At 41.7% G+C, this 26,357-nt stretch overlaps 1 protein-coding gene across 1 annotated transcript in view; it reads left to right on the top strand.

The window, feature by feature from the left end:
- The window catches only part of ELP2 (elongator acetyltransferase complex subunit 2), a gene marked incomplete in the record, with an annotated part of 749,242 nt that extends 724,130 nt beyond the window's left edge, over window positions 1–25,112 (top strand). The window contains 2 exon segments of the mRNA XM_053714582.1: window positions 15,146–15,250; window positions 24,260–25,112. Coding sequence (XP_053570557.1) covers window positions 15,146–15,250; window positions 24,260–24,419 — 265 coding nt within the window.
- Between the last annotated feature and the right edge of the window lie 1,245 nt (window positions 25,113–26,357).

The following is a 26,357-nucleotide window of genomic DNA, read 5'->3' as shown; positions in this document are numbered from 1 at the left end:
AACTTCTAAATGCTTGCCGTGTCCTTCATTCCATTCCACGCCCGTCAGTGGCTCAGTGCATGGAAGTAATTGGCTTAATGGTAGCGGCAATGGACATAGTGCCACTTGCGCGCCTGCATCTCAGACAGCTGCAACTATGCATGCTAAATCAGTGGAATGGGGATTTGTCCCCTCTACTAAATCTGGATCAAGAGACCAGAGATTCTCTTCTCTGGTGGCTTTCTCGGGTCCATCTGTCCAAGGGTATGACCTTTCGCAGGCCAGATTGGACGATTGTAACAACAGATGCCAGCCTTCTAGGTTGGGGCGCAGTCTGGAACTCAACGAAGGCTCAGGTATCGTGGACTCAGGAGGAGAAACTCCTCCCAATAAATATTCTGGAGTTAAGAGCAATATTCAATGCTCTTCTAGCTTGGCCTCAGTTAGCAACACTGAGGTTCATCAGATTTCAGTCGGACAACATCACGACTGTGGCTTACATCAACCATCAAGGGGGAACCAGGAGTTCCCTAGCGATGTTAGAAGTCTCAAAGATAATTCACTGGGCAGAGTCTCACTCTTGCCACCTGTCAGCGATCCACATCCCAGGCGTAGAGAACTGGGAGGCGGATTTTCTAAGTCGTCAGACTTTTCATCCGGGGGAGTGGGAACTCCATCCGGAGGTGTTTGCTCAACTGGTCCATCGTTGGGGCAAACCAGAACTGGATCTCATGGCGTCTCGCCAGAACGCCAAGCTTCCTTGTTACGGATCCAGGTCCAGGGACCCGGGAGCAACGCTGATAGATGCTCTAGCAGCTCCTTGGTTCTTCAACCTGGCCTATGTGTTTCCACCGTTTCCTCTGCTCCCTTGACTGATTGCCAAAATCAAACAGGAGAGAGCATCGGTGATTCTGATAGCGCCTGCGTGGCCACGCAGGTATGCAGACCTAGTGGACATGTCATCTCTTCCACCATGGACTCTGCCTCTGAGGCAGGACCTTTTAATACAAGGTCCTTTCAATCATCCAAATCTAATTTCTCTGAGACTGACTGCATGGAGATTGAACGCTTGATTCTATCAAGGCGTGGCTTCTCCGAGTCAGTCATTGATACCTTAATACAGGCACGGAAGCCTGTCACCAGGAAAATCTACCATAAGATATGGCGTAAATATCTTTATTGGTGCGAATCCAAGAGTTACTCATGGAGTAAGGTTAGGATTCCTAGGATATTGTCCTTTCTCCAAGAGGGTTTGGACAAAGGCTTATCAGCTAGTTCTTTAAAAGGACAGATCTCTGCTCTGTCTATTCTTTTGCACAAGCGTCTGGCAGAAGTTCCAGACGTCCAGGCATTTTGTCAGGCTTTGGTTAGGATTAAGCCTGTGTTTAAAACTGTTGCTCCCCCGTGGAGCTTAAACTTGGTTCTTAAAGTTCTTCAGGGAGTTCCGTTTGAACCCCTTCATTCCATTGATATTAAACTTTTATCTTGGAAAGTTCTGTTTTTGATGGCTATTTCCTCGGCTCGAAGAGTCTCTGAGTTATCTGCCTTACATTGTGATTCTCCTTATCTGATTTTTCATTCAGACAAGGTAGTTCTGCGTACCAAACCTGGGTTTTTACCTAAGGTGGTTTCTAACAGGAATATCAATCAAGAGATTGTTGTTCCATCATTGTGTCCTAATCCTTCTTCAAAGAAGGAACGTCTTTTGCATAATCTGGACGTAGTCCGTGCCTTGAAGTTTTACTTACAGGCTACTAAAGATTTTCGTCAAACATCTGCCCTGTTTGTCGTTTACTCTGGACAGAGGAGAGGTCAAAAAGCTTCGGCAACCTCTCTCTCCTTTTGGCTTCGGAGCATAATACGCTTAGCCTATGAGACTGCTGGACAGCAGCCCCCTGAAAGGATTACAGCTCATTCTACTAGAGCTGTGGCTTCCACCTGGGCCTTTAAAAATGAGGCCTCTGTTGAACAGATTTGCAAGGCTGCGACTTGGTCTTCGCTTCACACCTTTTCAAAATGTTACAAATTTGACACTTTTGCTTCTTCGGAGGCTGTTTTTGGGAGAAAGGTTCTACAGGCAGTGGTTCCTTCCGTTTAAGTTCCTGCCTTGTCCCTCCCATCATCCGTGTATTTTAGCTTTGGTATTGGTATCCCACAAGTAATGGATGATCTGTGGACTGGATACACTTAACAAGAGAAAACATAATTTATGCTTACCTGATAAATTTATTTCTCCAACATTGGTGTGTCCGGTCCAAGGCGTCATCCTTACTTGTGGGATATCTCTTCCCCAACAGGAAATGGAAAAGAGTCCCAGCAAAGCTGGCCATATAGTCCCTCCTAGGCTCCGCCCACCCCAGTCATTCTCTTTGCCGTTGCACAGGCAACATCTCCACGGAGATGGTTAAGAGTTTTTTGGTGTTTAAATGTAGTTTTTATTCTTCTATCAAGTGTTTGTTATTTTAAAATAGTGCTGGTATGTACTATTTACTCTGAAACAGAAAAGGATGAAGATTTCTGTTTGTGAGAGGAAGATGATTTTAGCAGACAGTAACTAAAATCGATTGCTGTTTCCACATAGGTCTGTTGAGATGAAGTAACTTCAGTTGGGGGAAACAGTTAGCAGACTTTTCTGCTTAAGGTATGACTAGCCATATTTCTAACAAGACCATGTAATGCTGGAAGGCTGTCATTTCCCCTCATGGGGACCGGTAAGCCATTTTCTTAGTCAAACAAACAGAATAAAGGGCTTAATATGGGCTAAAAAACTGGTAGACATTTTTATGGGCTAAATCGATTGCTTTATTTGGGCATTTTATTCATATTTATGCTGACAATTCGCATTTATAAACTTGGGGAACGTTTATTAAACGGCAGGCACTATGTTAGACACCTTTTCCAGTCAGGGGGCCTTCCTAGTTGTAGACTGAGCCTAATTTTCGCGCCATTACTGCGCAGTTGTTTTTTGAGAGCAGGGCATGCAGATGCATGTGTGAGGATCTGACATTTGCTGGAAAAGCTTCTAGAAGGCGTCAATTGGTATCGTATTCCCCTCTGGTCTTGGTTGGGTCTCAGCAAAGGCTATAGCTGGGACTGTATAGGGGTTAATTTTTTTAAACGGCTCCGGTTCCTTTATTTTAAGGGTTAAAGCTCTGAAATTTGGTGTGCAATACTCTTAATGCTTTAAGACACTGTGGTGAAATTTTGGTAATTTTTGAACAATTCCTTCATACTTTTTCACATATTCAGTAATAAAGTGTTTTCTGTTTAAAATTTAAAGAGACAGTATCGGTTTTGTTTTAAAACGTTTTTTGTGCTTTGTTGACAAGTTTAAGCCTGTTTAACATGTCTGTGCCTTCGGATAAGCTATGTTCTATATGTATGAAAGCCAATGTGTCTCCCCATTTAAATTTATGTGATAATTGTGCCATAGCGTCCAAACAAAGTAAGGACAGTACTGCCACAGATAATGAAATTGCCCAAGATGATTCCTCAGATGAGGGGAGTAAACATGATACTACATCATCTCCTACTGTGTCTACACCAGTTTTGCCCACACAGGAGGCCCCTAGTACATCTAGTGCGCCAATGCTTATTACCATGCAACAATTAACGGCTGTAATGGATAACTCCATAGCAAATATTTTATCCAAAATGCCTACTTATCAGAGAAAGCGCGATCAGAGCAGGAGGGCGCTGATGATAATTGTTCTGTCATACCCTCACACCAATCTGAAGGGGCCATGAGGGAGGTTTTGTCAGATGGGGAAATTTCAGATTCAGGAAAAATTTCTCAACAGGCTGAACCTGATGTTGTGACATTTAAATTTAAATTAGAACATCTCCGCGCACTGCTTAAGGAGGTGTTATCTACTCTGGATGATTGTGACAACCTGGTCATTCCAGAGAAATTATGCAAGATGGACAAGTTCCTAGAGGTTCCGGTGCACCCCGACGCTTTTCCTATACCCAAGCGGGTGGCGGACATAGTAAATAAGGAGTGGGAAAAGCCCGGCATACCTTTTGTTCCCCCCCCCCCTATATTTAAGAAATTATTTCCTATGGTCAACCCCAGAAAGGACTTATGGCAGACAGTCCCTAAGGTCGAGGGGGCAGTTTCTACTCTAAAAAAACGCACTACTATTCCTATCGAAGATAGTTGTGCTTTCAAAGATCCTATGGATAAAAAATTGGAGGGTTTGCTTAAAAAGATTTTTGTACAGCAAGGTTACCTTCTACAACCCATTTCGTGCATTGTTCCTGTCACTACAGCAGCGTGGTTCTGGTTCGAGGAACTAGAAAACTCGCTTAGTAGAGAGACTCCATATGAGGAGGTTATGGACAGAGTTCACGCACTTAAGTTGGCTAACTCTTTTATTTTAGATGCCGCTTTGCAATTAGCTAGATTAGCGGTGAAAAATTCAGGGTTTGCTATCGTGGCACGCAGAGCGCTTTGGCTAAAGTCTTGGTCAGCGGATGTGTCATCCAAGACAAAATTGCTTAACATCCCTTTCAAAGGTAAAACTCTATTTGGACCAGAATTGAAAGAGATTATTTCAGACATCACTGGGGGAAAGGGCCACGCCCTTCCACAAGATAGGCCTTTCAAGGCCAAAAATAAGTCTAATTTTCGTTCCTTTCGCAATTTCAGGAACGGACCGGCCTCTAATTCTGCATCCTCTAAGCAAGAGGGTAATGCCTCACAACCCAAACCAGCCTGGAAACCGATGCAAGGCTGGAACAAGGGTAAGCAGGCCAAGAAGCCTGCCGCTGCTAACAAAACAGCATGAAGGAGTAGCCCCCGATCCGGGACCGGATCTAGTGGGGGGCAGACTCTCTCTCTTTGCTCAGGCTTGGGCAAGAGATGTTCAGGATCCCTGGGCGCTAGAAATTGTTTCTCAGGGTTATCTCCTGGAATTCAGGGAACTACCCCCAATTGGAAGGTTCCACATGTCTCACTTATCCTCGAACCAAATAAAGAGACAGGCGTTCTTACATTGTGTAGAAGACCTGTTAAAGATGGGAGTGATACACCCAGTTCCAATAAAGGAACAAGGAATGGGATTTTATTCCAATCTGTTCGTAGTTCCCAAAAAAGAGGGAACTTTCAGACCAATTTTGGATTTGAAGATCCTAAACAAATTTCTCAGGGTACCATCGTTCAAGATGGAAACCATTCGAACGATTCTACCCACTATCCAGGAAAGTCAATTTATGACTACCGTGGATCTAAAGGATGCGTACCTACATATTCCTATCCACAAAGAACATCATCAGTTCCTAAGGTTCGCTTTTCTGGACAAGCATTACCAGTTTGTGGCCCTCCCATTCGGGTTAGCCACTGCTCCAAGGATTTTCACAAAGGTACTAGGGTCCCTTCTAGCGGTTCTAAGACCGAGGGGCATTGCAGTAGTACCTTACTTGGACGACATTCTAATACAAGAGTCGTCCCTGTCAAAAGCAAAGGCTCATACAGACATCGTTCTGGCCTTTCTCAGATCACACGGATGGAAGGTGAACATAGAAAAAAGTTCTCTGTCTCCGTCGACAAGAGTTCCCTTCTTGGGAACAATAATAGATTCCTTAGAAATGAGGATTTTCTCCAACATAGGTGTGTCCGGTCCACGGCGTCATCCTTACTTGTGGGATATTCTCTTCCCCAACAGGAAATGGCAAAGAGCCCAGCAAAGCTGGTCACATGATCCCTCCTAGGCTCCGCCTTCCCCAGTCATTCTCTTTGCCGTTGTACAGGCAACATCTCCACGGAGATGGCTTAGAGTTTTTTGGTGTTTAACTGTAGTTTTTATTCTTCAATCAAGAGTTTGTTATTTTAAAATAGTGCTGGTATGTACTATTTACTCTGAAACAGAAAAGTGATGAAGATTTCTGTTTGTAAGAGGAAAATGATTTTAGCAACCGTTACTAAAATCGATGGCTGTTTCCACACAGGACTGTTGAGAGGAATTAACTTCAGTTGGGGGAAACAGTGAGCAGACTTTTGCTGCTTGAGGTATGACACATTTCTAACAAGACTATGTAATGCTGGAAGCTGTCATTTTCCCTATGGGATCCGGTAAGCCATTTTTATTACATAAGAATAAAGGGCTTCACAAGGGCTTTTAAGACTGGTAGACATTTTCTGGGCTAAAACGATTGATATATAAACATTTTTAATACTTCATAGCTTTGAGGAATTATTTTATTCTTGGGAATTATGTAAAATAACCGGCAGGCACTGTATTGGACACCTTGTTCTCTAGGGGCTTTCCCTAATCATAGGCAGAGCCTCATTTTCGCGCCTCTATTGCGCAGTTGTTTTTGAGAAGCATGACATGCAGATGCATGTGTGAGGAGCTCAGATACATAGAAAAGGCTTTCTGAAGGCGTCATTTGGTATCGTATTCCCCTTTGGGCTTGGTTGGGTCTCAGCAAAGCAGATACCAGGGACTGTATAGGGGTTAAACATAAAAACGGCTCCGGTTCCGTTATTTTAAGAGTTAAAGCTTTCAAATTTGGTGTGCAATACTTTTAAGGCTTTAAGACACTGTGGTGAAATTTTGGTGAATTTTGAACAATTCCTTCATACTTTTTCACATTTGCAGTAATAAAGTGTGTTCAGTTTAAAATTTAAAGTGACAGTAACGGTTTTATTTTAAAGATTCTTCTTATGAGGAGATTTTGGACAGAATTCATGCTCTCAAATTGGCTAACTCTTTCACCTTAGACGCCACTTTGCAATTGGCTAGATTAGCGGCGAAAAATTCTGGGTTTGCTATTGTGGCGCGCAGAGCACTTTGGCTAAAATCTTGGTCAGCGGATGCGTCTTCCAAGAACAAATTGCTTAACATTCCTTTCAAGGGGAAAACGCTGTTTGGCCCTGACTTGAAAGAGATTATTTCCGATATCACTGGGGGTAAGGGCCACGCCCTTCCTCAGGATAGGTCTTTCAAGGCTAAAAATAAACCAAATTTTCGTCCCTTTCGCAGAAACGGACCAGTCCCAAGTGCTACATCCTCTAAGCAAGAGGGTAATACTTCTCAAGCCAAGCCAGCCTGGAGGCCAATGCAAGGCTGGAACAAAGGTAAGCAGGCCAAGAAACCTGCCACTGCTACCAAGACGGCATGAGATGTTGGCCCCCGATCCGGGACCGGATCTGGTGGGGGGCAGACTCTCTCTCTTCGCTCAGGCTTGGGCAAGAGATGTTCTGGATCCTTGGGCGCTGGAAATAGTCTCCCAAGGTTATCTTCTGGAATTCAAGGGGCTTCCCCCAAGGGGGAGGTTCCACAGGTCTCAATTGTCTTCAGACCACATAAAAAAACAGGCATTCTTACATTGTGTAGAAGACCTGTTAAAAATGGGAGTGATTCATCCTGTTCCATTAGGAGAACAAGGGATGGGGTTCTACTCCAATCTGTTCATAGTTCCCAAAAAAGAGGGAACATTCAGACCAATCTTAGATCTCAAGATCCTAAACAAGTTTCTCAAGGTTCCATCGTTCAAAATGGAAACTATTCGAACAATTCTTCCTTCCATCCAGGAAGGTCAATTCATGACCACGGTGGATTTAAAGGATGCGTATCTACATATTCCTATCCACAAGGAACATCATCGGTTCCTAAGGTTCGCCTTTCTGGACAAGCATTACCAGTTTGTGGCACTTCCGTTCGGATTAGCCACTGCTCCAAGAATTTTCACAAAGGTACTGGGGTCCCTTCTAGCGGTGCTAAGACCAAGGGGCATTGCAGTAGTACCTTACTTGGACGACATTCTGATTCAAGCGTCGTCCCTTCCACAAGCAAAGGCTCACACGGACATCGTCCTGGCCTTTCTCAGATCTCACGGGTGGAAAGTGAACGTAGAAAAAAGTTCTCTATCTCCGTCAACAAGAGTTCCCTTCTTGGGAACAATAATAGACTCCTTAGAAATGAGGATTTTTCTGACAGAGGCCAGAAAATCAAAACTTCTAAACTCTTGTCAAGTACTTCATTCTGTTCCTCTTCCTTCCATAGCGCAGTGCATGGAAGTAATAGGTTTGATGGTCGCGGCAATGGACATAGTTCCTTTTGCGCGAATTCATCTGAGACCATTACAACTGTGCATGCTCAGTCAGTGGAATGGGGATTATACAGACTTGTCTCCGACGATACAAGTAGATCAGAGGACCAGAGATTCACTCCGTTGGTGGCTGTCCCTGGACAACCTGTCACAGGGGATGAGCTTCCGCAGACCAGAGTGGGTCATTGTCACAACAGACGCCAGTCTGGTGGGCTGGGGCGCGGTCTGGGGACTCCTGAAAGCTCAGGGTCTTTGGTCTCGGGAAGAATCTCTTCTCCCGATAAATATTCTGGAACTAAGAGCGATATTAAATGCTCTCAAGGCTTGGCCTCAGCTAGCAAAGGCCAAATTCATACGGTTTCAATCGGACAACATGACGACTGTTGCGTACATCAACCATCAGGGGGGAACAAGGAGTTCCCTGGCGATGGAAGAAGTGACCAAAATCATTCAATGGGCGGAGACTCACTCCTGCCACTTGTCTGCAATCCACATCCCAGGAGTGGAAAATTGGGAAGCGGATTTTCTGAGTCGTCAGTCATTTCATCCGGGGGAGTGGGAACTCCATCCGGAAATCTTTGCCCAAATTACTCAGTTGTGGGGCACTCCAGACATGGATCTGATGGCCTCTCGTCAGAACTTCAAGGTTCCTTGCTACGGGTCCAGATCCAGGGATCCCAAGGCGACTCTAGTAGATGCACTAGTAGCACCTTGGACCTTCAAACTAGCATATGTGTTCCCACCGTTTCCTCTCATCCCCAGGCTGGTAGCCAGGATCAATCAGGAGAGGGCATCGGTGATCTTGATAGCTCCTGCGTGGCCACGCAGGACTTGGTATGCAGACCTGGTGAATATGTCATCGGCTCCACCATGGAAGCTACCTTTGAGACGGGACCTTCTTGTTCAAGGTCCGTTCGAACATCCGAATCTGGTCTCACTCCAACTGACTGCTTGGAGATTGAACGCTTGATTTTATCAAAGCGAGGGTTCTCAGATTCTGTCATTGATACTCTTGTTCAGGCCAGAAAGCCTGTAACTAGAAAAATCTACCATAAAATATGGAAAAGATATATCTGTTGGTGTGAATCTAAAGGATTCCCTTGGGACAAGATAAAAATTCCTAAGATTCTATCCTTTCTTCAAGAAGGTTTGGAGAAAGGATTATCTGCAAGTTCTTTGAAGGGACAGATTTCTGCTTTGTCTGTGTTACTTCACAAAAAGCTGGCAGCTGTGCCAGATGTTCAAGCTTTTGTTCAGGCTCTGGTTAGAATCAAGCCTGTTTACAAACCTTTGACTCCTCCTTGGAGTCTCAATTTAGTTCTTTCAGTTCTTCAGGGGGTTCCGTTTGAACCCTTACATTCCGTTGATATTAAGTTATTATCTTGGAAAGTTTTGTTTTTGGTTGCAATCTCTTCTGCTAGAAGAGTTTCAGAGTTATCTGCTCTGCAGTGTTCTCCTCCTTATCTGGTGTTCCATGCAGATAAGGTGGTTTTGCGTACTAAACCTGGTTTTCTTCCGAAAGTTGTTTCTAACAAAAACATTAACCAGGAGATAGTCGTGCCTTCTTTGTGTCCGAATCCAGTTTCAAAGAAGGAACGTTTGTTGCACAATTTGGATGTAGTTCGTGCTCTAAAATTCTATTTAGATGCTACAAAGGATTTTAGACAAACATCTTCCTTGTTTGTTGTTTATTCTGGTAAAAGGAGAGGTCAAAAAGCAACTTCTACCTCTCTCTCTTTTTGGCTTAAAAGCATCATCAGATTGACTTACGAGACTGCCGGACGGCAGCCTCCTGAAAGAATCACAGCTCATTCCACTAGGGCCGTGGCTTCCATATGGGCCTTCAAGAACGAGGCTTCTGTTGATCAGATATGTAAGGCAGCGACTTGGTCTTCACTGCACACTTTTACTAAATTTTACAAATTTGATACTTTTGCTTCTTCTGAGGCTATTTTTGGGAGAAAGGTTTTGCAAGCCGTGGTGCCTTCCATCTAGGTGACCTGATTTGCTCCCTCCCTTCATCCGTGTCCTAAAGCTTTGGTATTGGTTCCCACAAGTAAGGATGACGCCGTGGACCGGACACACCTATGTTGGAGAAAACAGAATTTATGTTTACCTGATAAATTACTTTCTCCAACGGTGTGTCCGGTCCACGGCCCGCCCTGGTTTTTTAATCAGGTCTGATAATTTATTTTCTTTAACTACAGTCACCACGGTATCATATGATTTCTCCTATGCAAATATTCCTCCTTTACGTTTTTCGAATGACTGGGGAAGGCGGAGCCTAGGAGGGATCATGTGACCAGCTTTGCTGGGCTCTTTGCCATTTCCTGTTGGGGAAGAGAATATCCCACAAGTAAGGATGACGCCATGGACCGGACACACCGTTGGAGAAAGTAATTTATCAGGTAAACATAAATTCTGTTTTTCTGACAGAGGTCAGAAAGTCAAAACTTCTAAGCACTTGTCAAGTTCTTCATTCTGTTCCTCGTCCTTCCATAGCACAGTGCATGGAAGTAGTAGGGTTGATGGTTGCAGCAATGGACATAGTTCCTTTTGCACGAATTCATCTAAGACCATTACAACTGTGCATGCTCTAACAGTGGAATGGGGACTATACAGACTTGTCTCCAATGATTCAAGTAGATCAGAAGACCAGAGATTCACTCCGTTGGTGGCTGACCCTGGACCATCTGTCCCAGGGAATGAGCTTCCGCAGACCAGAGTGGGTCATTGTCACGACCGACGCCAGTCTAGTGGGCTGGGGCGCGGTCTGGGAATCCCTGAAAGCTCAGGGTCTATGGTCTCGGGAAGAGTCTCTTCTCCCGATAAACATTCTGGAACTGAGAGCGATATTCAATGCTCTCAGGGCTTGGCCTCAACTAGCAAAGGCCAGATTCATAAGGTTCCAATCAGACAACATGACGACCGTTGCGTATATCAATCATCAGGGGGGAACAAGGAGTTCCTTGGCGATGAAAGAAGTGACCAAAATAATTCAATGGGCGGAGGATCACTCCTGCCACCTGTCTGCGATCCACATCCCAGGTGTGGAAAACTGGGAGGCGGATTTTCTGAGTCGTCAGACATTCCATCCGGGGGAGTGGGAACTCCATCCGGAGATCTTTGCCCAAATAACTCAATTATGGGGCATTCCAGACATGGATCTGATGGCGTCTCGTCAGAACTTCAAGGTTCCTTGCTACGGGTCCAGATCCAGGGATCCCAAGGCGACTCTAGTAGATGCACTAGTAGCACCTTGGACCTTCAACCTAGCTTATGTATTTCCACCGTTTCCTCTCATTCCCAGGCTGGTAGCCAGGATCAATCAGGAGAGGGCCTCGGTGATCTTGATAGCTCCTGCGTGGCCACGCAGGACTTGGTATGCAGACCTGGTGAATATGTCATCGGTTCCACCATGGAAGCTACCTTTGAGACAGGACCTTCTTCTTCAGGGTCCATTCGAACATCCAAATCTGGTTTCCCTCCAGCTGACGGCTTGGAGATTGAACGCTTGATTCTATCGAAGCGTGGGTTTTCAGATTCTGTGATAGATACTCTGGTTCAGGCCAGAAAACCGGTAACTAGAAAGATTTACCATAAAATATGGAAAAGATATATCTGTTGGTGTGAATCCAAAGGATTCCCATGGAATAAGATAAAAATTCCTAAGATTCTCTCCTTTCTACAAGAAGGTTTGGAGAAAGGATTATCTGCAAGTTCTCTAAAGGGACAGATCTCTGCTTTATCTGTCTTACTACACAAAAGACTAGCAGCTGTGCCAGATGTTCAAGCATTTGTTCAGGCTTTGGTTAGGATCAAGCCTGTTTACAGACCTTTGACTCCTCCCTGGAGTCTAAATCTAGTTCTTTCAGTTCTTCAAGGGGTTCCGTTTGAACCTTTACATTCCATAGATATTAAGTTACTATCTTGGAAAGTTTTGTTTTTGGTTGCAATTTCTTCTGCTAGAAGAGTTTCAGAGTTATCTGCTCTGCAGTGTTCTCCGCCCTATCTGGTGTTCCATGCAGATAAGGTGGTTTTGCGTACTAAGCCTGGTTTTCTTCCTAAGGTTGTTTCTAACAAAAATATTAACCAGGAGATAGTTGTACCTTCTTTATGTCCGAATCCAGTTTCAAAGAAGGAACGTTTGTTACACAATTTGGACGTAGTCCGTGCTCTAAAATTCTATTTAGAGGCTACAAAAGATTTCAGACAAACATCTTCCTTGTTTGTTGTTTATTCTGGTAAAAGGAGAGGTCAAAAAGCGACTTCTACCTCTCTTTCCTTTTGTCTTAAAATCATCATCCGATTGGCTTATGAGACTGCCGGACGGTAGCCTCCTGAAAGAATCACAGCTCACTCCACTAGGGCTGTGGCTTCCACATGGGCCTTCAAGAACGAGGATTCTGTTGACCAGATATGTAAGGCAGCGACTTGGTCTTCACTGCACACTTTTGCCAAATTTTACAAATTTGATACTTTTGCTACTTTGGAGGCTATTTTTGGGAGAAAGGTTTTGCAAGCTGTGGTGCCTTCCGTTTAGGTAACCTGATTTGCTCCCTCCCTTCATCCGTGTCCTAAAGCTTTGGTATTGGTTCCCACAAGTAAGGATGACGCCGTGGACCGGACACACCAATGTTGGAGAAAACAGAATTTATGCTTACCTGATAAATTACTTTCTCCAACGGTGTGTCCGGTCCACGGCCCGCCCTGGTTTTTTAATCAGGTCTGATGAATTATTTTCTCTAACTACAGTCACCACAGTACCATATGGTTTCTCCTATATATATTTCCTCCTGTCCGTCAGTCGAATGACTGGGGTGGGCGGAGCCTAGGAGGGACTATATGGCCAGCTTTGCTGGGACTCTTTGCCATTTCCTGTTGGGGAAGAGATATCCCACAAGTAAGGATGACGCCGTGGACCGGACACACCGTTGGAGAAAGTAATTTATCAGGTAAGCATAAATTCTGTTTTCTCTTGTAGTGTATCCAGTCCACGGCCCGCCCTGTCCTTTTAAGGCAGGTCTAAATTTTAATTAAACTACAGTCACCACTGCACCCTATGGTTTCTCCTTTCTCGTCTTGTTTCGGTCGAATGACTGCATATGACAGTGAGGGGAGGAGCTATATAGCAACTCTGCTGTGGGTGATCCTCTTGCAACTTCCTGTTGGGAAGGAGAATATCCCACAAGTAATGGATGATCCGTGGACTGGATACACTACAAGATAAATAAATTTATCAGGTAAGCATAAATTATGTTTTTTTAAGTTTGAGTGCTCCGTTGAAGTCTATGGCAGAATATGTTAACACGTTCGCAATATTCAAAGTTCAACGTTTTGCGCACATTGAGTTTTCACTCGCATGCAAACTTTTTACTTTGAGCTTGTAATAAGAGTTATCTTTTTCATTTTTTTTTTTCATTTTTTCTTTTTTTTTTCATTTCTTTTTTTTTTTTTTTTTTTTTTTTTTTTATGAAACAAACTCTTTAAGCATTGTCAATGCACTTTCTAGCAGATATACAACCCTCTCTGGCTTTCAATGACATTAAAGAACTTGTTTAATAAGTTTATTTTATTTTTTACAGTTTAATCCTTTAAACTCCGCAATAAAATATTAAACAGCCTGTTCAGGGTACACTGTTATGAATTTACATTCATTTTAACAGTTATTTTGTATTTTAAAAATAATTGTTTGATTTTATTTTCATGTAGTTCTTAAATGTGGCTAATATATGGTTGCTATTACTTACATGCCAGACCAGACCTACTTATATACACACATAAAAGCACAGTAATAATATGTGGTGCAACCCATGTGCATATACCATGCTCAGTGTTGTGCAACCTACTGGTGTTATATATTTTATATATATATATATATATATATATATATATTATATTATGTGTGTGTGTATATATATATATATATATATATATATATATATATATATATATATATATATATATATATATATATATATATATATATATATATATAAAAAATAAATATATATATACGTGTGTGTGTTTGTAAAATGTATATGTATATATTCTTAAAGTAAATACCTGTATTTGTATTGCTCTAAAAATAATCAGAATTTTGTTTCCAAATTATCTAGAGATAGTTGTGAACTAACAGTTTTAACTAGGCTATTGTCACAGACTCTTGATACTTTCACTTGAAGGGCAGTGGATGATCTCTGTATTGTCTCTAGTGTGTCTGTGTAAGTGAGAGAGTTTCTTTCATCACATTTTTCTTCTCCACTGACTTTTTAGGCAGATGTGGGTTCTGAACTATTAGGGACAATGTATTGCCTAAGGGCGCTAATATTGCTGCAGTGTTGCATTATGTCAGAAATATGTATTAAAAAAAGTTTAGCAACAACATTAAAATAATGTGATAAATTATTGCAGCTAGATCAGCACTCCCACTAGACTATAAAACAGTATAGATAATCTATATATGTGTGTGAGTGTTTCTGCATGCAAGTAAGTGTCAATGTGTGTGCATGTAAGTGTGTGATGTGTCTGCATTTGTATGTTTGTGTGTTTCTGTATGTGTTTACTACCTTTAGTCTTCAGTGAAGTAAAATGTAATAATGTGTGCACTCATGTTAGTCAAAACTTGAACTGGGGGAAGGGGGCCCGGCCAATGTTTTAGTCAGGGGCCCCAAAATTTCTAGTGGGGGCCCTTAGGGGGAGTGAGATCTCTGCACAGTGGAACAGAGAGGGATAAATGTCTGAGTGCTGTTAGTTTATATTGGCAGCTTTTCTAATGTTTCCACAGACAGCTCCAGCACCGGGGCTGGCTGAAAGGACACTAGTTAGGGAGTGAGGGAAAAACCCTTGCTCTCTAGCTAGTGTGTATGACTTACATATTCATATGCAGGGAATGCACTTCAAGGTTCAACATCATATTTAGAAGCTTTAGCAGCAAATTTGCAAATACATGTCAATTACAAACATTATCTTCTTTGAATGCTTTATTTAAATAGCCCATATTTTTTTGTATGTATAATGTCCCTTTAATGTTACATAATTGATATTCATTATTTAAACAGATTTTGACATTATTTATGGTTCTAAACTCACACTTTTTCTACTTTCTTAGTTATATCTTTGCTGTTGGATTAGATTGTGGGAAAATTAATGTTTACAAATGGAAACACACTGGAGCAGTAAATGACTGGATAAAGTGTTTTGAGATTGACAAAAGGTTTGTATACGTCCAAATAATCTTTCAAATTCAGTTTATGCTAATAATCATTATTTTATATTCTTCTTTGGGTGTCAAATTGTAAAATAACTTGCAAAAGTTTACACACACACTTATCTGTTCTTAGTTCTGTGTCTTTAATTCTGTTGGTTTAGTCATCTAACATTTGCTGGATCAGTCATGAAAAACCATTCTGACATTCACAGGGTCTGCTTTTAGGGAATTGTGTAAAAAAATGTGTCATTTCTTGTATGGTCCCTCCCATAGAAAGCAATGCGGTTTGCTGGAAAGTGGAAACTTTCTAGGGAGAGTGAAGAGAGCAGGGGACACACTATATACATTAAATATTATTATTACAAATAAAGATTACCCTGTTTTTAGTTTATACTATCTAACAATCGCCACAATTTTTGGTTGAACATGTTTTTAATCAGGGTAAAAAATGTTTTGCACATTTTGACACAATCCCGTCACCTTTCAGTTTGTGAGTGTTTCTTGAAGGAGGCAAATGTCTAGATGACAGACATCTCAGGAAAAATTTCAGCTAAGCTGATTGATCACCCCTATTCAACCCGCTAGGTGCTAGATTACGAGTGTCATGCTAACTGTATCACAAGAGCAACATGGGGTATTACTCGCTTTTTGCGCAAGTTTATTTCGAGTTGAAAGTAAATGTGATCGCTTGAGCGCAATCTAATTTAACATGCATTGGTTTAGTGCGACTTTAGAGCTCTGGTTAAAGGGACACTGTACAACAATTTCCATATAACTGGATGTAATAGACACTACTATAAAGAAAAATATGCACAGATATTAAGTAAAAAGTTACTTAGAACCTCCCAGCTTAGCACTGTTGATTAGTTTAGGCTGGTACACCAAGTGAAAGGGGCTGGGAAAGCAGAAAGAGCAGACACCCCCTTCCCTGCATATGAGAAGACAGATTACACAAACAGGAGTCTGTAGACTTCAGTCTACATCTGATACTTTGGGGCTTGGTTAGGAGACTGAAATTAAGATCAATGTTATTAAAAAAAATAGGTAAAACTATACATTGTTACAAAAACACTCCTAGATGGGCTATATAAATGGATTATCTACAAAACATTTATGCAAATAAATATTTCTAATTGCAGTATTTTACTATTTTCCTGATGGTACTCTATATACAAAAGTATAAAAAATTACGTAAAACTACATTTAGCCAATGTATAAAATTAGTATTATCACATGTAAATATTGCCTAAATGACATAATGTTGTTTACCCTTGGTTTTATCCCTTCTCCAAGCTGTCCCATTTTACAGATGCTAATATTCCAAAATCTAAACTATTCCAAAATTGAAACCTTTTCTGACCCCAAGCAGTTTGGAAAAAAGGTTCTCTTCTTGTATATGTATATATATATATATATATATATATATATATATATATATATATATATATATATATATATATATGTTACCAAAAAATAATCATAATTTATATATAGAAATATTTATTTAAGAATAAATAGAACATATTCTTCTATGTGAAGAACTTTGGAATATGAAATTTTCATAATTCATGTCAGGTTTAGCACACTGTGACTTTAATAAACGAGATTGGGTTAGCACGCGGATATGGATGTTTTTTTTAAGTTTGAGTGCTCTGTTGAAGTCTATGGCAGAATATGTTAACACGTTCGCAATATTCAAAGTTCAACATTTTGCGCACATTGGATTTTCACTCGCATGCAAACTTTTTACTTTGAGCTTGTAATACGAGCGCAACCCGACGTGCACAAAAAGCCTCCTTCTATTAAAGTTAACTCGCACGGGGGAGCACAAAATAACGATCCACTCGTAATCTAGCCCTAGGAAATGTAGACAAGCTCATATTACAAAAAAGACAGTGCTAGGCTTTTCATTTTGTATTATATGTCTAACTTTTTTTTTGTTATGTGCAGTGTAGTTGTTTTGTACCATTTTCACTGTGCGTTAGAACTGTTTTTTGTTGCCGAATTTTGGTATGAATCTTAATTTTTCCATAGATAATATTTTTTCAAAACAATTGTTAAATTATTTAAAGGGACATAAAATAAGTTGGGATAGAGACAAAATATAATAATATGTACTTTAATTACTTAACCTGCAAATTTATACTGCAGTGTCTCGCCATTACCCTATCTTTTAAGTTTTCAAATTGTATAGCTCTAACTGCCCTCACCTTTATGGCTGCATCTATATTCTCCTTTGCTTTGGTAGAATACAAGATTGTAACACTCATTATCTGCTGGAGCATGCCTAGAAGCAAATACGCAGCTTTAAACTCAGTTGAAATACAATGCATGTGTTTCTGATGCTAAACATGGATGGGGGGGGTGGATCAGACTACTCCAGCCAGAATGGCTTTGTAACTAATGTTGCTTATTTTTTAAAATTATTTTAAAATACTTGCCAGCAACATGTTTTATGGCACTTTAACACATTCTTTTTCTGTAGCTCTTTATTTCAATATTTCATTTATTTGTTTTATATGACTATTGTAAAGTTTGCATCACTTTCACGTACAAAAATACAGAGAACTTCCAGGGGTTCATACAACAGGCAAGATTCCTTAGAAAAACTCTCTAGCCCAGAGACCTTTAGATAAGCTTGGCTTTATTTGTAATCTGATATTACATAAAGAAATGAGGCAGTGAAATGTGAATCTCAGCTCTGTCCTTCAAAAAATCAAATGGAAATAGTTTTTTGTATGTTTGTTTTTATAATAGAGCCTAATATAGTCTCATAAAAAATAGAAGCCATTTCAAAACCAGTTGCTATAGGCACATCCCCAAAAATCATTAGACAGTAATTGAGATGTGTGACCTGACACTAATGTGTTGAGAGTTAAAATTGATGAAGAGTTTGCAGTTTAAATTATTGACAAGAGAGGGGATAAAATGTCATTAGTGTTGTTAATAACCTTGGCTATTCTGGCATATTTAATACCTGCAGGTTGTGACAAGTCAATTTCTCTCAGTTGGCAGTGGTGAGATAAAGTACACTAATTAGGTGAATGATGGCATTTGAATCATGCAGCCCAGCTGAGTTTGACATTTTAGTGTTGTCACACAGATTCTTTCCTTACTTTCCTAATTTTCCCTTTCTCCAACATAGGTGTGTCCGGTCCACGGCGTCATCCTTACTTGTGGGATATTCTCTTCCCCAACAGGAAATGGCAAAGAGCCCAGCAAAGCTGGTCACATGATCCCTCCTAGGCTCCGCCTACCCCAGTCATTCTCTTTGCCGTTGTACAGGCAACATCTCCACGGAGATGGCTTAGAGTTTTTTAGTGTTTAACTGTAGTTTTTATTATTCAATCAAGAGTTTGTTATTTTGAAATAGTGCTGGCATGTACTATTTACTCAGAAACAGAAAAGAGATGAAGATTTCTGTTTGTATGAGGAAAATGATTTTAGCAACCGTCACTAAAATCCATGGCTGTTCCACACAGGACTGTTGAGAGCAATTAACTTCAGTTGGGGGAACAGTGAGCAGTCTCTTGCTGCTTGAGGTATGACACATTCTAACAAGACGATGTAATGCTGGAAGCTGTCATTTTCCCTATGGGATCCGGTAAGCCATGTTTATTACGATCGTAAATAAGGGCTTCACAAGGGCTTATTAAGACTGTAGACTTTTTCTGGGCTAAATCGATTCATTATTAACACATATTTAGCCTTGAGGAATCATTTTATCTGGGTATTTTGATATAATAATATCGGCAGGCACTGTTTTAGACATCTTATTCTTAGGGGCTTTCCCAAAGCATAGGCAGAGCCTCATTTTCGCGCCGGTGTGGCGCACTTGTTTTTGAGAGGCATGGCATGCAGTCGCATGTGAGAGGAGCTCTGATACTTAGAAAAGGCTTTCTGAAGGCGTCATTTGGTATCGTATTCCCCTTTGGGCTTGGTTGGGTCTCAGCAAAGCAGATACCAGGGACTGTAAAGGGGTTAAAGTTAAAAACGGCTCCGGTTCCGTTATTTTAAGGGTTAAAGCTTCCAAATTTGGTGTGCAATACTTTTAAGGCTTTAAGACACTGTGGTGAAAATTTGGTGAATTTTGAACAATTCCTTCATGTTTTTTCGCAATTGCAGTAATAAAGTGTGTTCAGTTTAAAATTTAAAGTGACAGTAACGGTTTTATTTTAAAACGTTTTTTGTACTTTGTTATCAAGTTTATGCCTGTTTAACATGTCTGAACTACCAGATAGACTGTGTTCTGAATGTGGGGAAGCCAGAATTCCTATTCATTTAAATAAATGTGATTTATGTGACAATGACAATGATGCCCAAGATGATTCCTCAAGTGAGGGGAGTAAGCATGGTACTGCATCATTCCCTCCTTCGTCTACACGAGTCTTGCCCACCCAGGAGGCCCCTAGTACATCTAGCGCGCCAATACTCCTTACTATGCAACAATTAACGGCTGTAATGGATAATTCTGTCAAAAACATTTTAGCCAAAATGAACACTTATCAGCGTAAGCGCGATTGCTCTGTTTTAGATACTGAAGAGCATGACGACGCTGATAATAATATTTCTGAAGGGCCCCTAACCCAGTCTGATGGGGCCAGGGAGGTTTTGTCTGAGGGAGAAATTACTGATTCAGGGAACATTTCTCAACAAGCTGAACCTGATGTGATTGCATTTAAATTTAAGTTGGAACATCTCCGCATTCTGCTTAAGGAGGTATTATCCACTCTGGATGATTGTGACAAGTTGGTCATCCCAGAGAAACTATGTAAAATGGACAAGTTCCTAGAGGTGCCGGGGCTCCCAGAAGCTTTTCCTATACCCAAGCGGGTGGCGGACATTGTTAATAAAGAATGGGAAAGGCCCGGTATTCCTTTCGTCCCTCCCCCCATATTTAAAAAATTGTTTCCTATGGTCGACCCCAGAAAGGACTTATGGCAGACAGTCCCCAAGGTCGAGGGAGCGGTTTCCACTTTAAACAAACGCACCACTATACCCATAGAGGATAGTTGTGCTTTCAAAGATCCTATGGATAAAAAATTAGAAGGTTTGCTTAAGAAAATGTTTGTTCAGCAGGGTTACCTTCTACAACCAATTTCATGCATTGTCCCTGTCGCTACAGCCGCATGTTTCTGGTTCGATGAGCTGATAAAGGCGGTCGATAGTGATTCTCCTCCTTATGAGGAGATTATGGACAGAATCAATGCTCTCAAATTGGCTAATTCTTTCACCCTAGACGCCACTTTGCAATTGGCTAGGTTAGCGGCTAAGAATTCAGGGTTTGCTATTGTGGCGCGCAGAGCGCTTTGGTTGAAATCTTGGTCGGCTGATGCGTCTTCCAAGAACAAACTACTTAACATTCCTTTCAAGGGGAAAACGCTGTTTGGCCCTGACTTGAAAGAGATTATCTCTGATATCACTGGGGGTAAGGGCCACGCCCTTCCTCAGGATCGGCCTTTCAAGGCAAAAAATAAACCTAATTTTCGTCCCTTTCGTAGAAACGGACCAACCCAAAGTGCTACGTCCTCTAAGCAAGAGGGTAATACTTCTCAAGCCAAGCCAGCTTGGAGACCAATGCAAGGCTGGAACAAGGGAAAGCAGGCCAAGAAACCTGCCACTGCTACCAAGACAGCATGAAATGTTGGCCCCCGATCCGGGACCGGATCTGGTGGGGGGCAGACTCTCTCTCTTCGCTCAGGCTTGGGCAAGAGATGTTCTGGATCCTTGGGCGCTAGAAATAGTCTCCCAAGGTTATCTTCTGGAATTCAAGGGACTTCCCCCAAGGGGGAGGTTCCACAGGTCTCAGTTGTCTTCAGACCACATAAAAAGACAGGCATTCTTACATTGTGTAGAAGACCTGTTAAAAATGGGAGTGATTCATCCTGTTCCATTAAGAGAACAAGGGATGGGGTTCTACTCCAATCTGTTCATAGTTCCCAAAAAAGAGGGAACGTTCAGACCAATCTTAGATCTCAAGATCTTAAACAAGTTTCTCAAGGTTCCATCGTTCAAGATGGAAACCATTCGAACTATTCTTCCTTCCATCCAGGAAGGTCAATTCATGACCACGGTGGATTTAAAGGATGCGTATCTACATATTCCTATCCACAAGGAACATCATCGGTTCCTAAGGTTCGCATTCCTGGACAAACATTACCAGTTCGTGGCGCTTCCTTTCGGATTAGCCACTGCTCCAAGGATTTTCACAAAGGTACTAGGGTCCCTTCTAGCTGTGCTAAGACCAAGGGGCATTGCTGTAGTACCTTACTTGGACGACATTCTGATTCAAGCGTCGTCCCTTCCTCAAGCAAAGGCTCACACGGACATTGTCCTGGCCTTTCTCAGATCTCACGGATGGAAAGTGAACGTGGAAAAGAGTTCTCTATCTCCGTCTACAAGGGTTCCCTTCTTGGGAACAATAATAGACTCCTTAGAAATGAGGATTTTCCTGACAGAGGCCAGAAAAACAAAACTTCTAGACTCTTGTCGGATACTTCATTCCGTTCCTCTTCCTTCCATAGCTCAGTGCATGGAAGTGATCGGGTTGATGGTAGCGGCAATGGACATAGTTCCTTTTGCGCGCATTCATCTAAGACCATTACAACTGTGCATGCTCAGTCAGTGGAATGGGGACTATACAGACTTGTCTCCGAAGATACAAGTAAATCAGAGGACCAGAGACTCACTCCGTTGGTGGCTGTCCCTGGACAACCTGTCACAAGGGATGACATTCCGCAGACCAGAGTGGGTCATTGTCACGACCGACGCCAGTCTGATGGGCTGGGGCGCGGTCTGGGGATCCCTGAAAGCTCAGGGTCTTTGGTCTCGGGAAGAATCTCTTCTACCGATAAATATTCTGGAACTGAGAGCGATATTCAATGCTCTCAAGGCTTGGCCTCAGCTAGCGAGGGCCAAGTTCATACGGTTTCAATCAGACAACATGACAACTGTTGCGTACATCAACCATCAGGGGGGAACAAGGAGTTCCCTAGCGATGGAAGAAGTGACCAAAATCATTCTATGGGCGGAGTCTCACTCCTGCCACCTGTCTGCTATCCACATCCCAGGAGTGGAAAATTGGGAAGCGGATTTTCTGAGTCGTCAGACATTGCATCCGGGGGAGTGGGAACTCCATCCGGAAATCTTTGCCCAAGTCACTCAGCTGTGGGGCATTCCAGACATGGATCTGATGGCCTCTCGTCAGAACTTCAAAGTTCCTTGCTACGGGTCCAGATCCAGGGATCCCAAGGCGGCTCTAGTGGATGCACTAGTAGCACCTTGGACCTTCAAACTAGCTTATGTGTTCCCGCCGTTTCCTCTCATCCCCAGGCTGGTAGCCAGGATCAATCAGGAGAGGGCGTCGGTGATCTTGATAGCTCCTGCGTGGCCACGCAGGACTTGGTATGCAGATCTGGTGAATATGTCATCGGCTCCACCTTGGAAGCTACCTTTGAGACGAGACCTTCTTGTTCAGGGTCCGTTCGAACATCCGAATCTGGTTTCACTCCAGCTGACTGCTTGGAGATTGAACGCTTGATCTTATCGAAGCGAGGGTTCTCAGATTCTGTTATCGATACTCTTGTTCAGGCCAGAAAGCCTGTAACTAGAAAGATTTACCACAAAATTTGGAAAAAATATATCTGTTGGTGTGAATCTAAAGGATTCCCTTGGGACAAGGTTAAGATTCCTAGGATTCTATCCTTCCTTCAAGAAGGATTGGAAAAAGGATTATCTGCAAGTTCCCTGAAGGGACAGATTTCTGCCTTGTCTGTGTTACTTCACAAAAAGCTGGCAGCTGTGCCAGATGTTCAGGCCTTTGTTCAGGCTCTGGTTAGAATTAAGCCTGTTTACAAACCTTTGACTCCTCCTTGGAGTCTCAATTTGGTTCTTTCAGTTCTTCAGGGGGTTCCGTTTGAACCCTTACATTCCGTTGATATTAAGTTATTATCTTGGAAAGTTTTGTTTTTAGTTGCAATTTCTTCTGCTAGAAGAGTTTCAGAATTATCTGCTCTGCAGTGTTCTCCTCCTTATCTGGTGTTCCATGCAGATAAGGTGGTTTTACGTACTAAACCTGGTTTTCTTCCAAACGTTGTTTCTAACAAAAACATTAACCAGGAGATTATCGTACCTTCTCTGTGTCCGAAACCAGTTTCGAAGAAGGAACGATTGTTGCACAATTTGGATGTTGTTCGCGCTCTAAAATTCTATTTAGATGCTACAAAGGATTTTAGACAAACATCTTCCTTGTTTGTTGTTTATTCCGGTAAAAGGAGAGGTCAAAAAGCAACTTCTACCTCTCTTTCTTTTTGGATTAAAAGCATCATCAGATTGGCTTACGAGACTGCCGGACGGCAGCCTCCCGAAAGAATCACAGCTCATTCCACTAGGGCTGTGGCTTCCACATGGGCCTTCAAGAACGAGGCTTCTGTTGATCAGATATGTAGGGCAGCGACTTGGTCTTCACTGCACACTTTTACCAAATTTTACAAGTTTGATACTTTTGCTTCTTCTGAGGCTATTTTTGGGAGAAAGGTTTTGCAAGCCGTGGTGCCTTCCATTTAGGTGACCTGATTTGCTCCCTCCCTTCATCCGTGTCCTAAAGCTTTGGTATTGGTTCCCACAAGTAAGGATGACGCCGTGGACCGGACACACCTATGTTGGAGAAAACAGAATTTATGTTTACCTGATAAATTACTTTCTCCAACGGTGTGTCCGGTCCACGGCCCGCCCTGGTTTTTTTAATCAGGTCTGATAATTTATTTTCTTTAACTACAGTCACCACGGTACCATATGGTTTCTCCTATGCAAATATTCCTCCTTAACGTCGGTCGAATGACTGGGGTAGGCGGAGCCTAGGAGGGATCATGTGACCAGCTTTGCTGGGCTCTTTGCCATTTCCTGTTGGGGAAGAGAATATCCCACAAGTAAGGATGACGCCGTGGACCGGACACACCGTTGGAGAAAGTAATTTATCAGGTAAACATAAATTCTGTTTTTTTTTTCTTCCTACAGCCTTTGTCACATGCTGACTGTCAAGCAGCTTTGCTGGAGAAGTCGTCCAGGCAGAGCTGGACTTGACGATCTGGATAACGATGGAGAGTGGCTACAGCTGGCAAGCTGTGGAGCAGATCACTGTGTTAAGATATTTAATGTTAACAGAAATGCTCTGTAATGGTGCTCCTATTTAAGAAAACATTAAATGTTTCCTAATATGACTTCATGCTTACTATGGTATTTTCATTCTGCATTGAAAGGTTAGCACACAGATGTGTGGAAGGTGCATTGCTTTAACTAATACATTCACTATTGTCAAATAGTTTGAGACGTAAAGGGACAGTATACTCATGAATTCATCTGATAAGAGTTCATTGTATTAAAACTAATCTCTCTTACCCTCAATGGGAGGTTGACCTCTGCTGCTGTCTCTTGTTTATATAGCTTTTCTAACAGAAATACTGCAGTATTTGTGTTTTTAGTATAGGTTTCAATTTCATCAGGCAGAAACAGCTATTTCGAATGGCAAAATAAAGGTTAATGAGTTACTTATAAACATTTTATTACATTACAGCAGGTAAATGGATCATTGGCAACACAGGGGAGAAAATGTTACCGTACAATATCCCTTTAATTTTAAAGTATTTGATTAAAATAAAACTGTTTGTAAGCTTTGAGAGTAATTGGAAATTGTCCTAAGTATATTGTATATATTGGTACTTTATTCAGAATATATCTCTAAAAAAATGTAACACGTTTTTTAGGTTATACCCTTCTGTGTGGACATTAATACCATATTTATCAAAAATATGGTATTTCAATAAGTGTTTTTATATATATTTCTGTGGTAAATAAACTCACTTTTTTGCCACCTTTGCTGATGATTGTCTTGCTTTATAGAAAGCTCTATGAGCCAAACAATACCTATATGTTTATAAAATGCATTTCCTGCTCATCTCATTTTAAATTTATACAGCTTTACCTTCCTTTTTTTATGAAAGGAATATATTTATCCCCTTAATGGGGATTGCATTTCTAATAGTGTGGTCTCGCCACCAGCGACGAGACCGTGCTATTTCCGGTTACCAGAAGGGTGGAAGGGAGGGTAAAATATGGTTAGCCAGGAAACCCTTAATGAACGGCGACGTACATGGTACATCACTATTGTTAAGGGGTTATATATGTAGCCGCTGTCGTTTCCTTTGCATGAAAATACATTTCTTTCATTAGATGGTGAGAGCCCAAGAGTCATCACATTTGGGAATATTCTTCCCCTGACCACTAGAAGGGGGCCAAAGACACCCCAGCATGCCAGATCTTAAAATCCCTTCCACTTCCCATGATCCTCAGTCATTTTCTTTTGCCTCCTTGATGAAGAGTGAGGTGAAAGTTAATTGCAAAATCTACTCAACGTTTTGAAAGGGGATTCTCTAACCGATCTAAGGTCTGATTCCTCCTTACAATAACCTGTCATTCAGAGGGGCTGACAAGGCATTATCAGCCAGGCAATGAAAGGTCTTTTCTCAGTGAAGAAATGTTGCAGGCCTCCCAGGTGAAATGTGGACTTGTCCACTAATCCCCTGGTCTACAGTGAGCTGCTCCTTATTGAACTACCTTGGATGGGCTTGTCTATGAAAGTAATTTGCTTGCAGCTGAGGTAAGCACTGTGGAGAGAGGTGCTGAGATGTAAGTACATGCACCACATAATCTGGGGACATATATTTATGAACCATACACCTTATAAACTTTTTTTATGGTTACTGTTGCTTTAAATATAAGGCAGTTGGATTAGCACGTTTAAAAGTTGCTTCTGAGCTATGCAGATTATGTTTTGCTTCAACTGCACTAAACTCTTCTGCTTGTTACCTTCAGATTTTTAGCTTTAGTACAGGTGCGCTGAGTTATTTTAATTATCACGCTTTTTAGCATGACTATGTAAGCATTTTTTACAGTTTTTCAGTGCTTATTTCAACAGTACCTTATGTTTATTGTTACTGTTTACCTTTTAAGAGTTTATCAGTTATACATTGTGCCTTTTTTTACCTTCAGAGTTAACTATTTGTGTGTTTTATACTCACACTCAGAAGGTTCTTTAGTTTCTTCATAGTCATGGTTG

This window comes from Bombina bombina, chromosome 5, assembly GCF_027579735.1.
Source record: "Bombina bombina isolate aBomBom1 chromosome 5, aBomBom1.pri, whole genome shotgun sequence".
In the NCBI taxonomy this organism is placed as follows: Eukaryota; Metazoa; Chordata; class Amphibia; order Anura; family Bombinatoridae; genus Bombina; species Bombina bombina.
The sequence above is the reverse complement of the archived record's forward strand: the minus strand, read 5'-3'. Positions and strand labels throughout refer to the sequence as shown.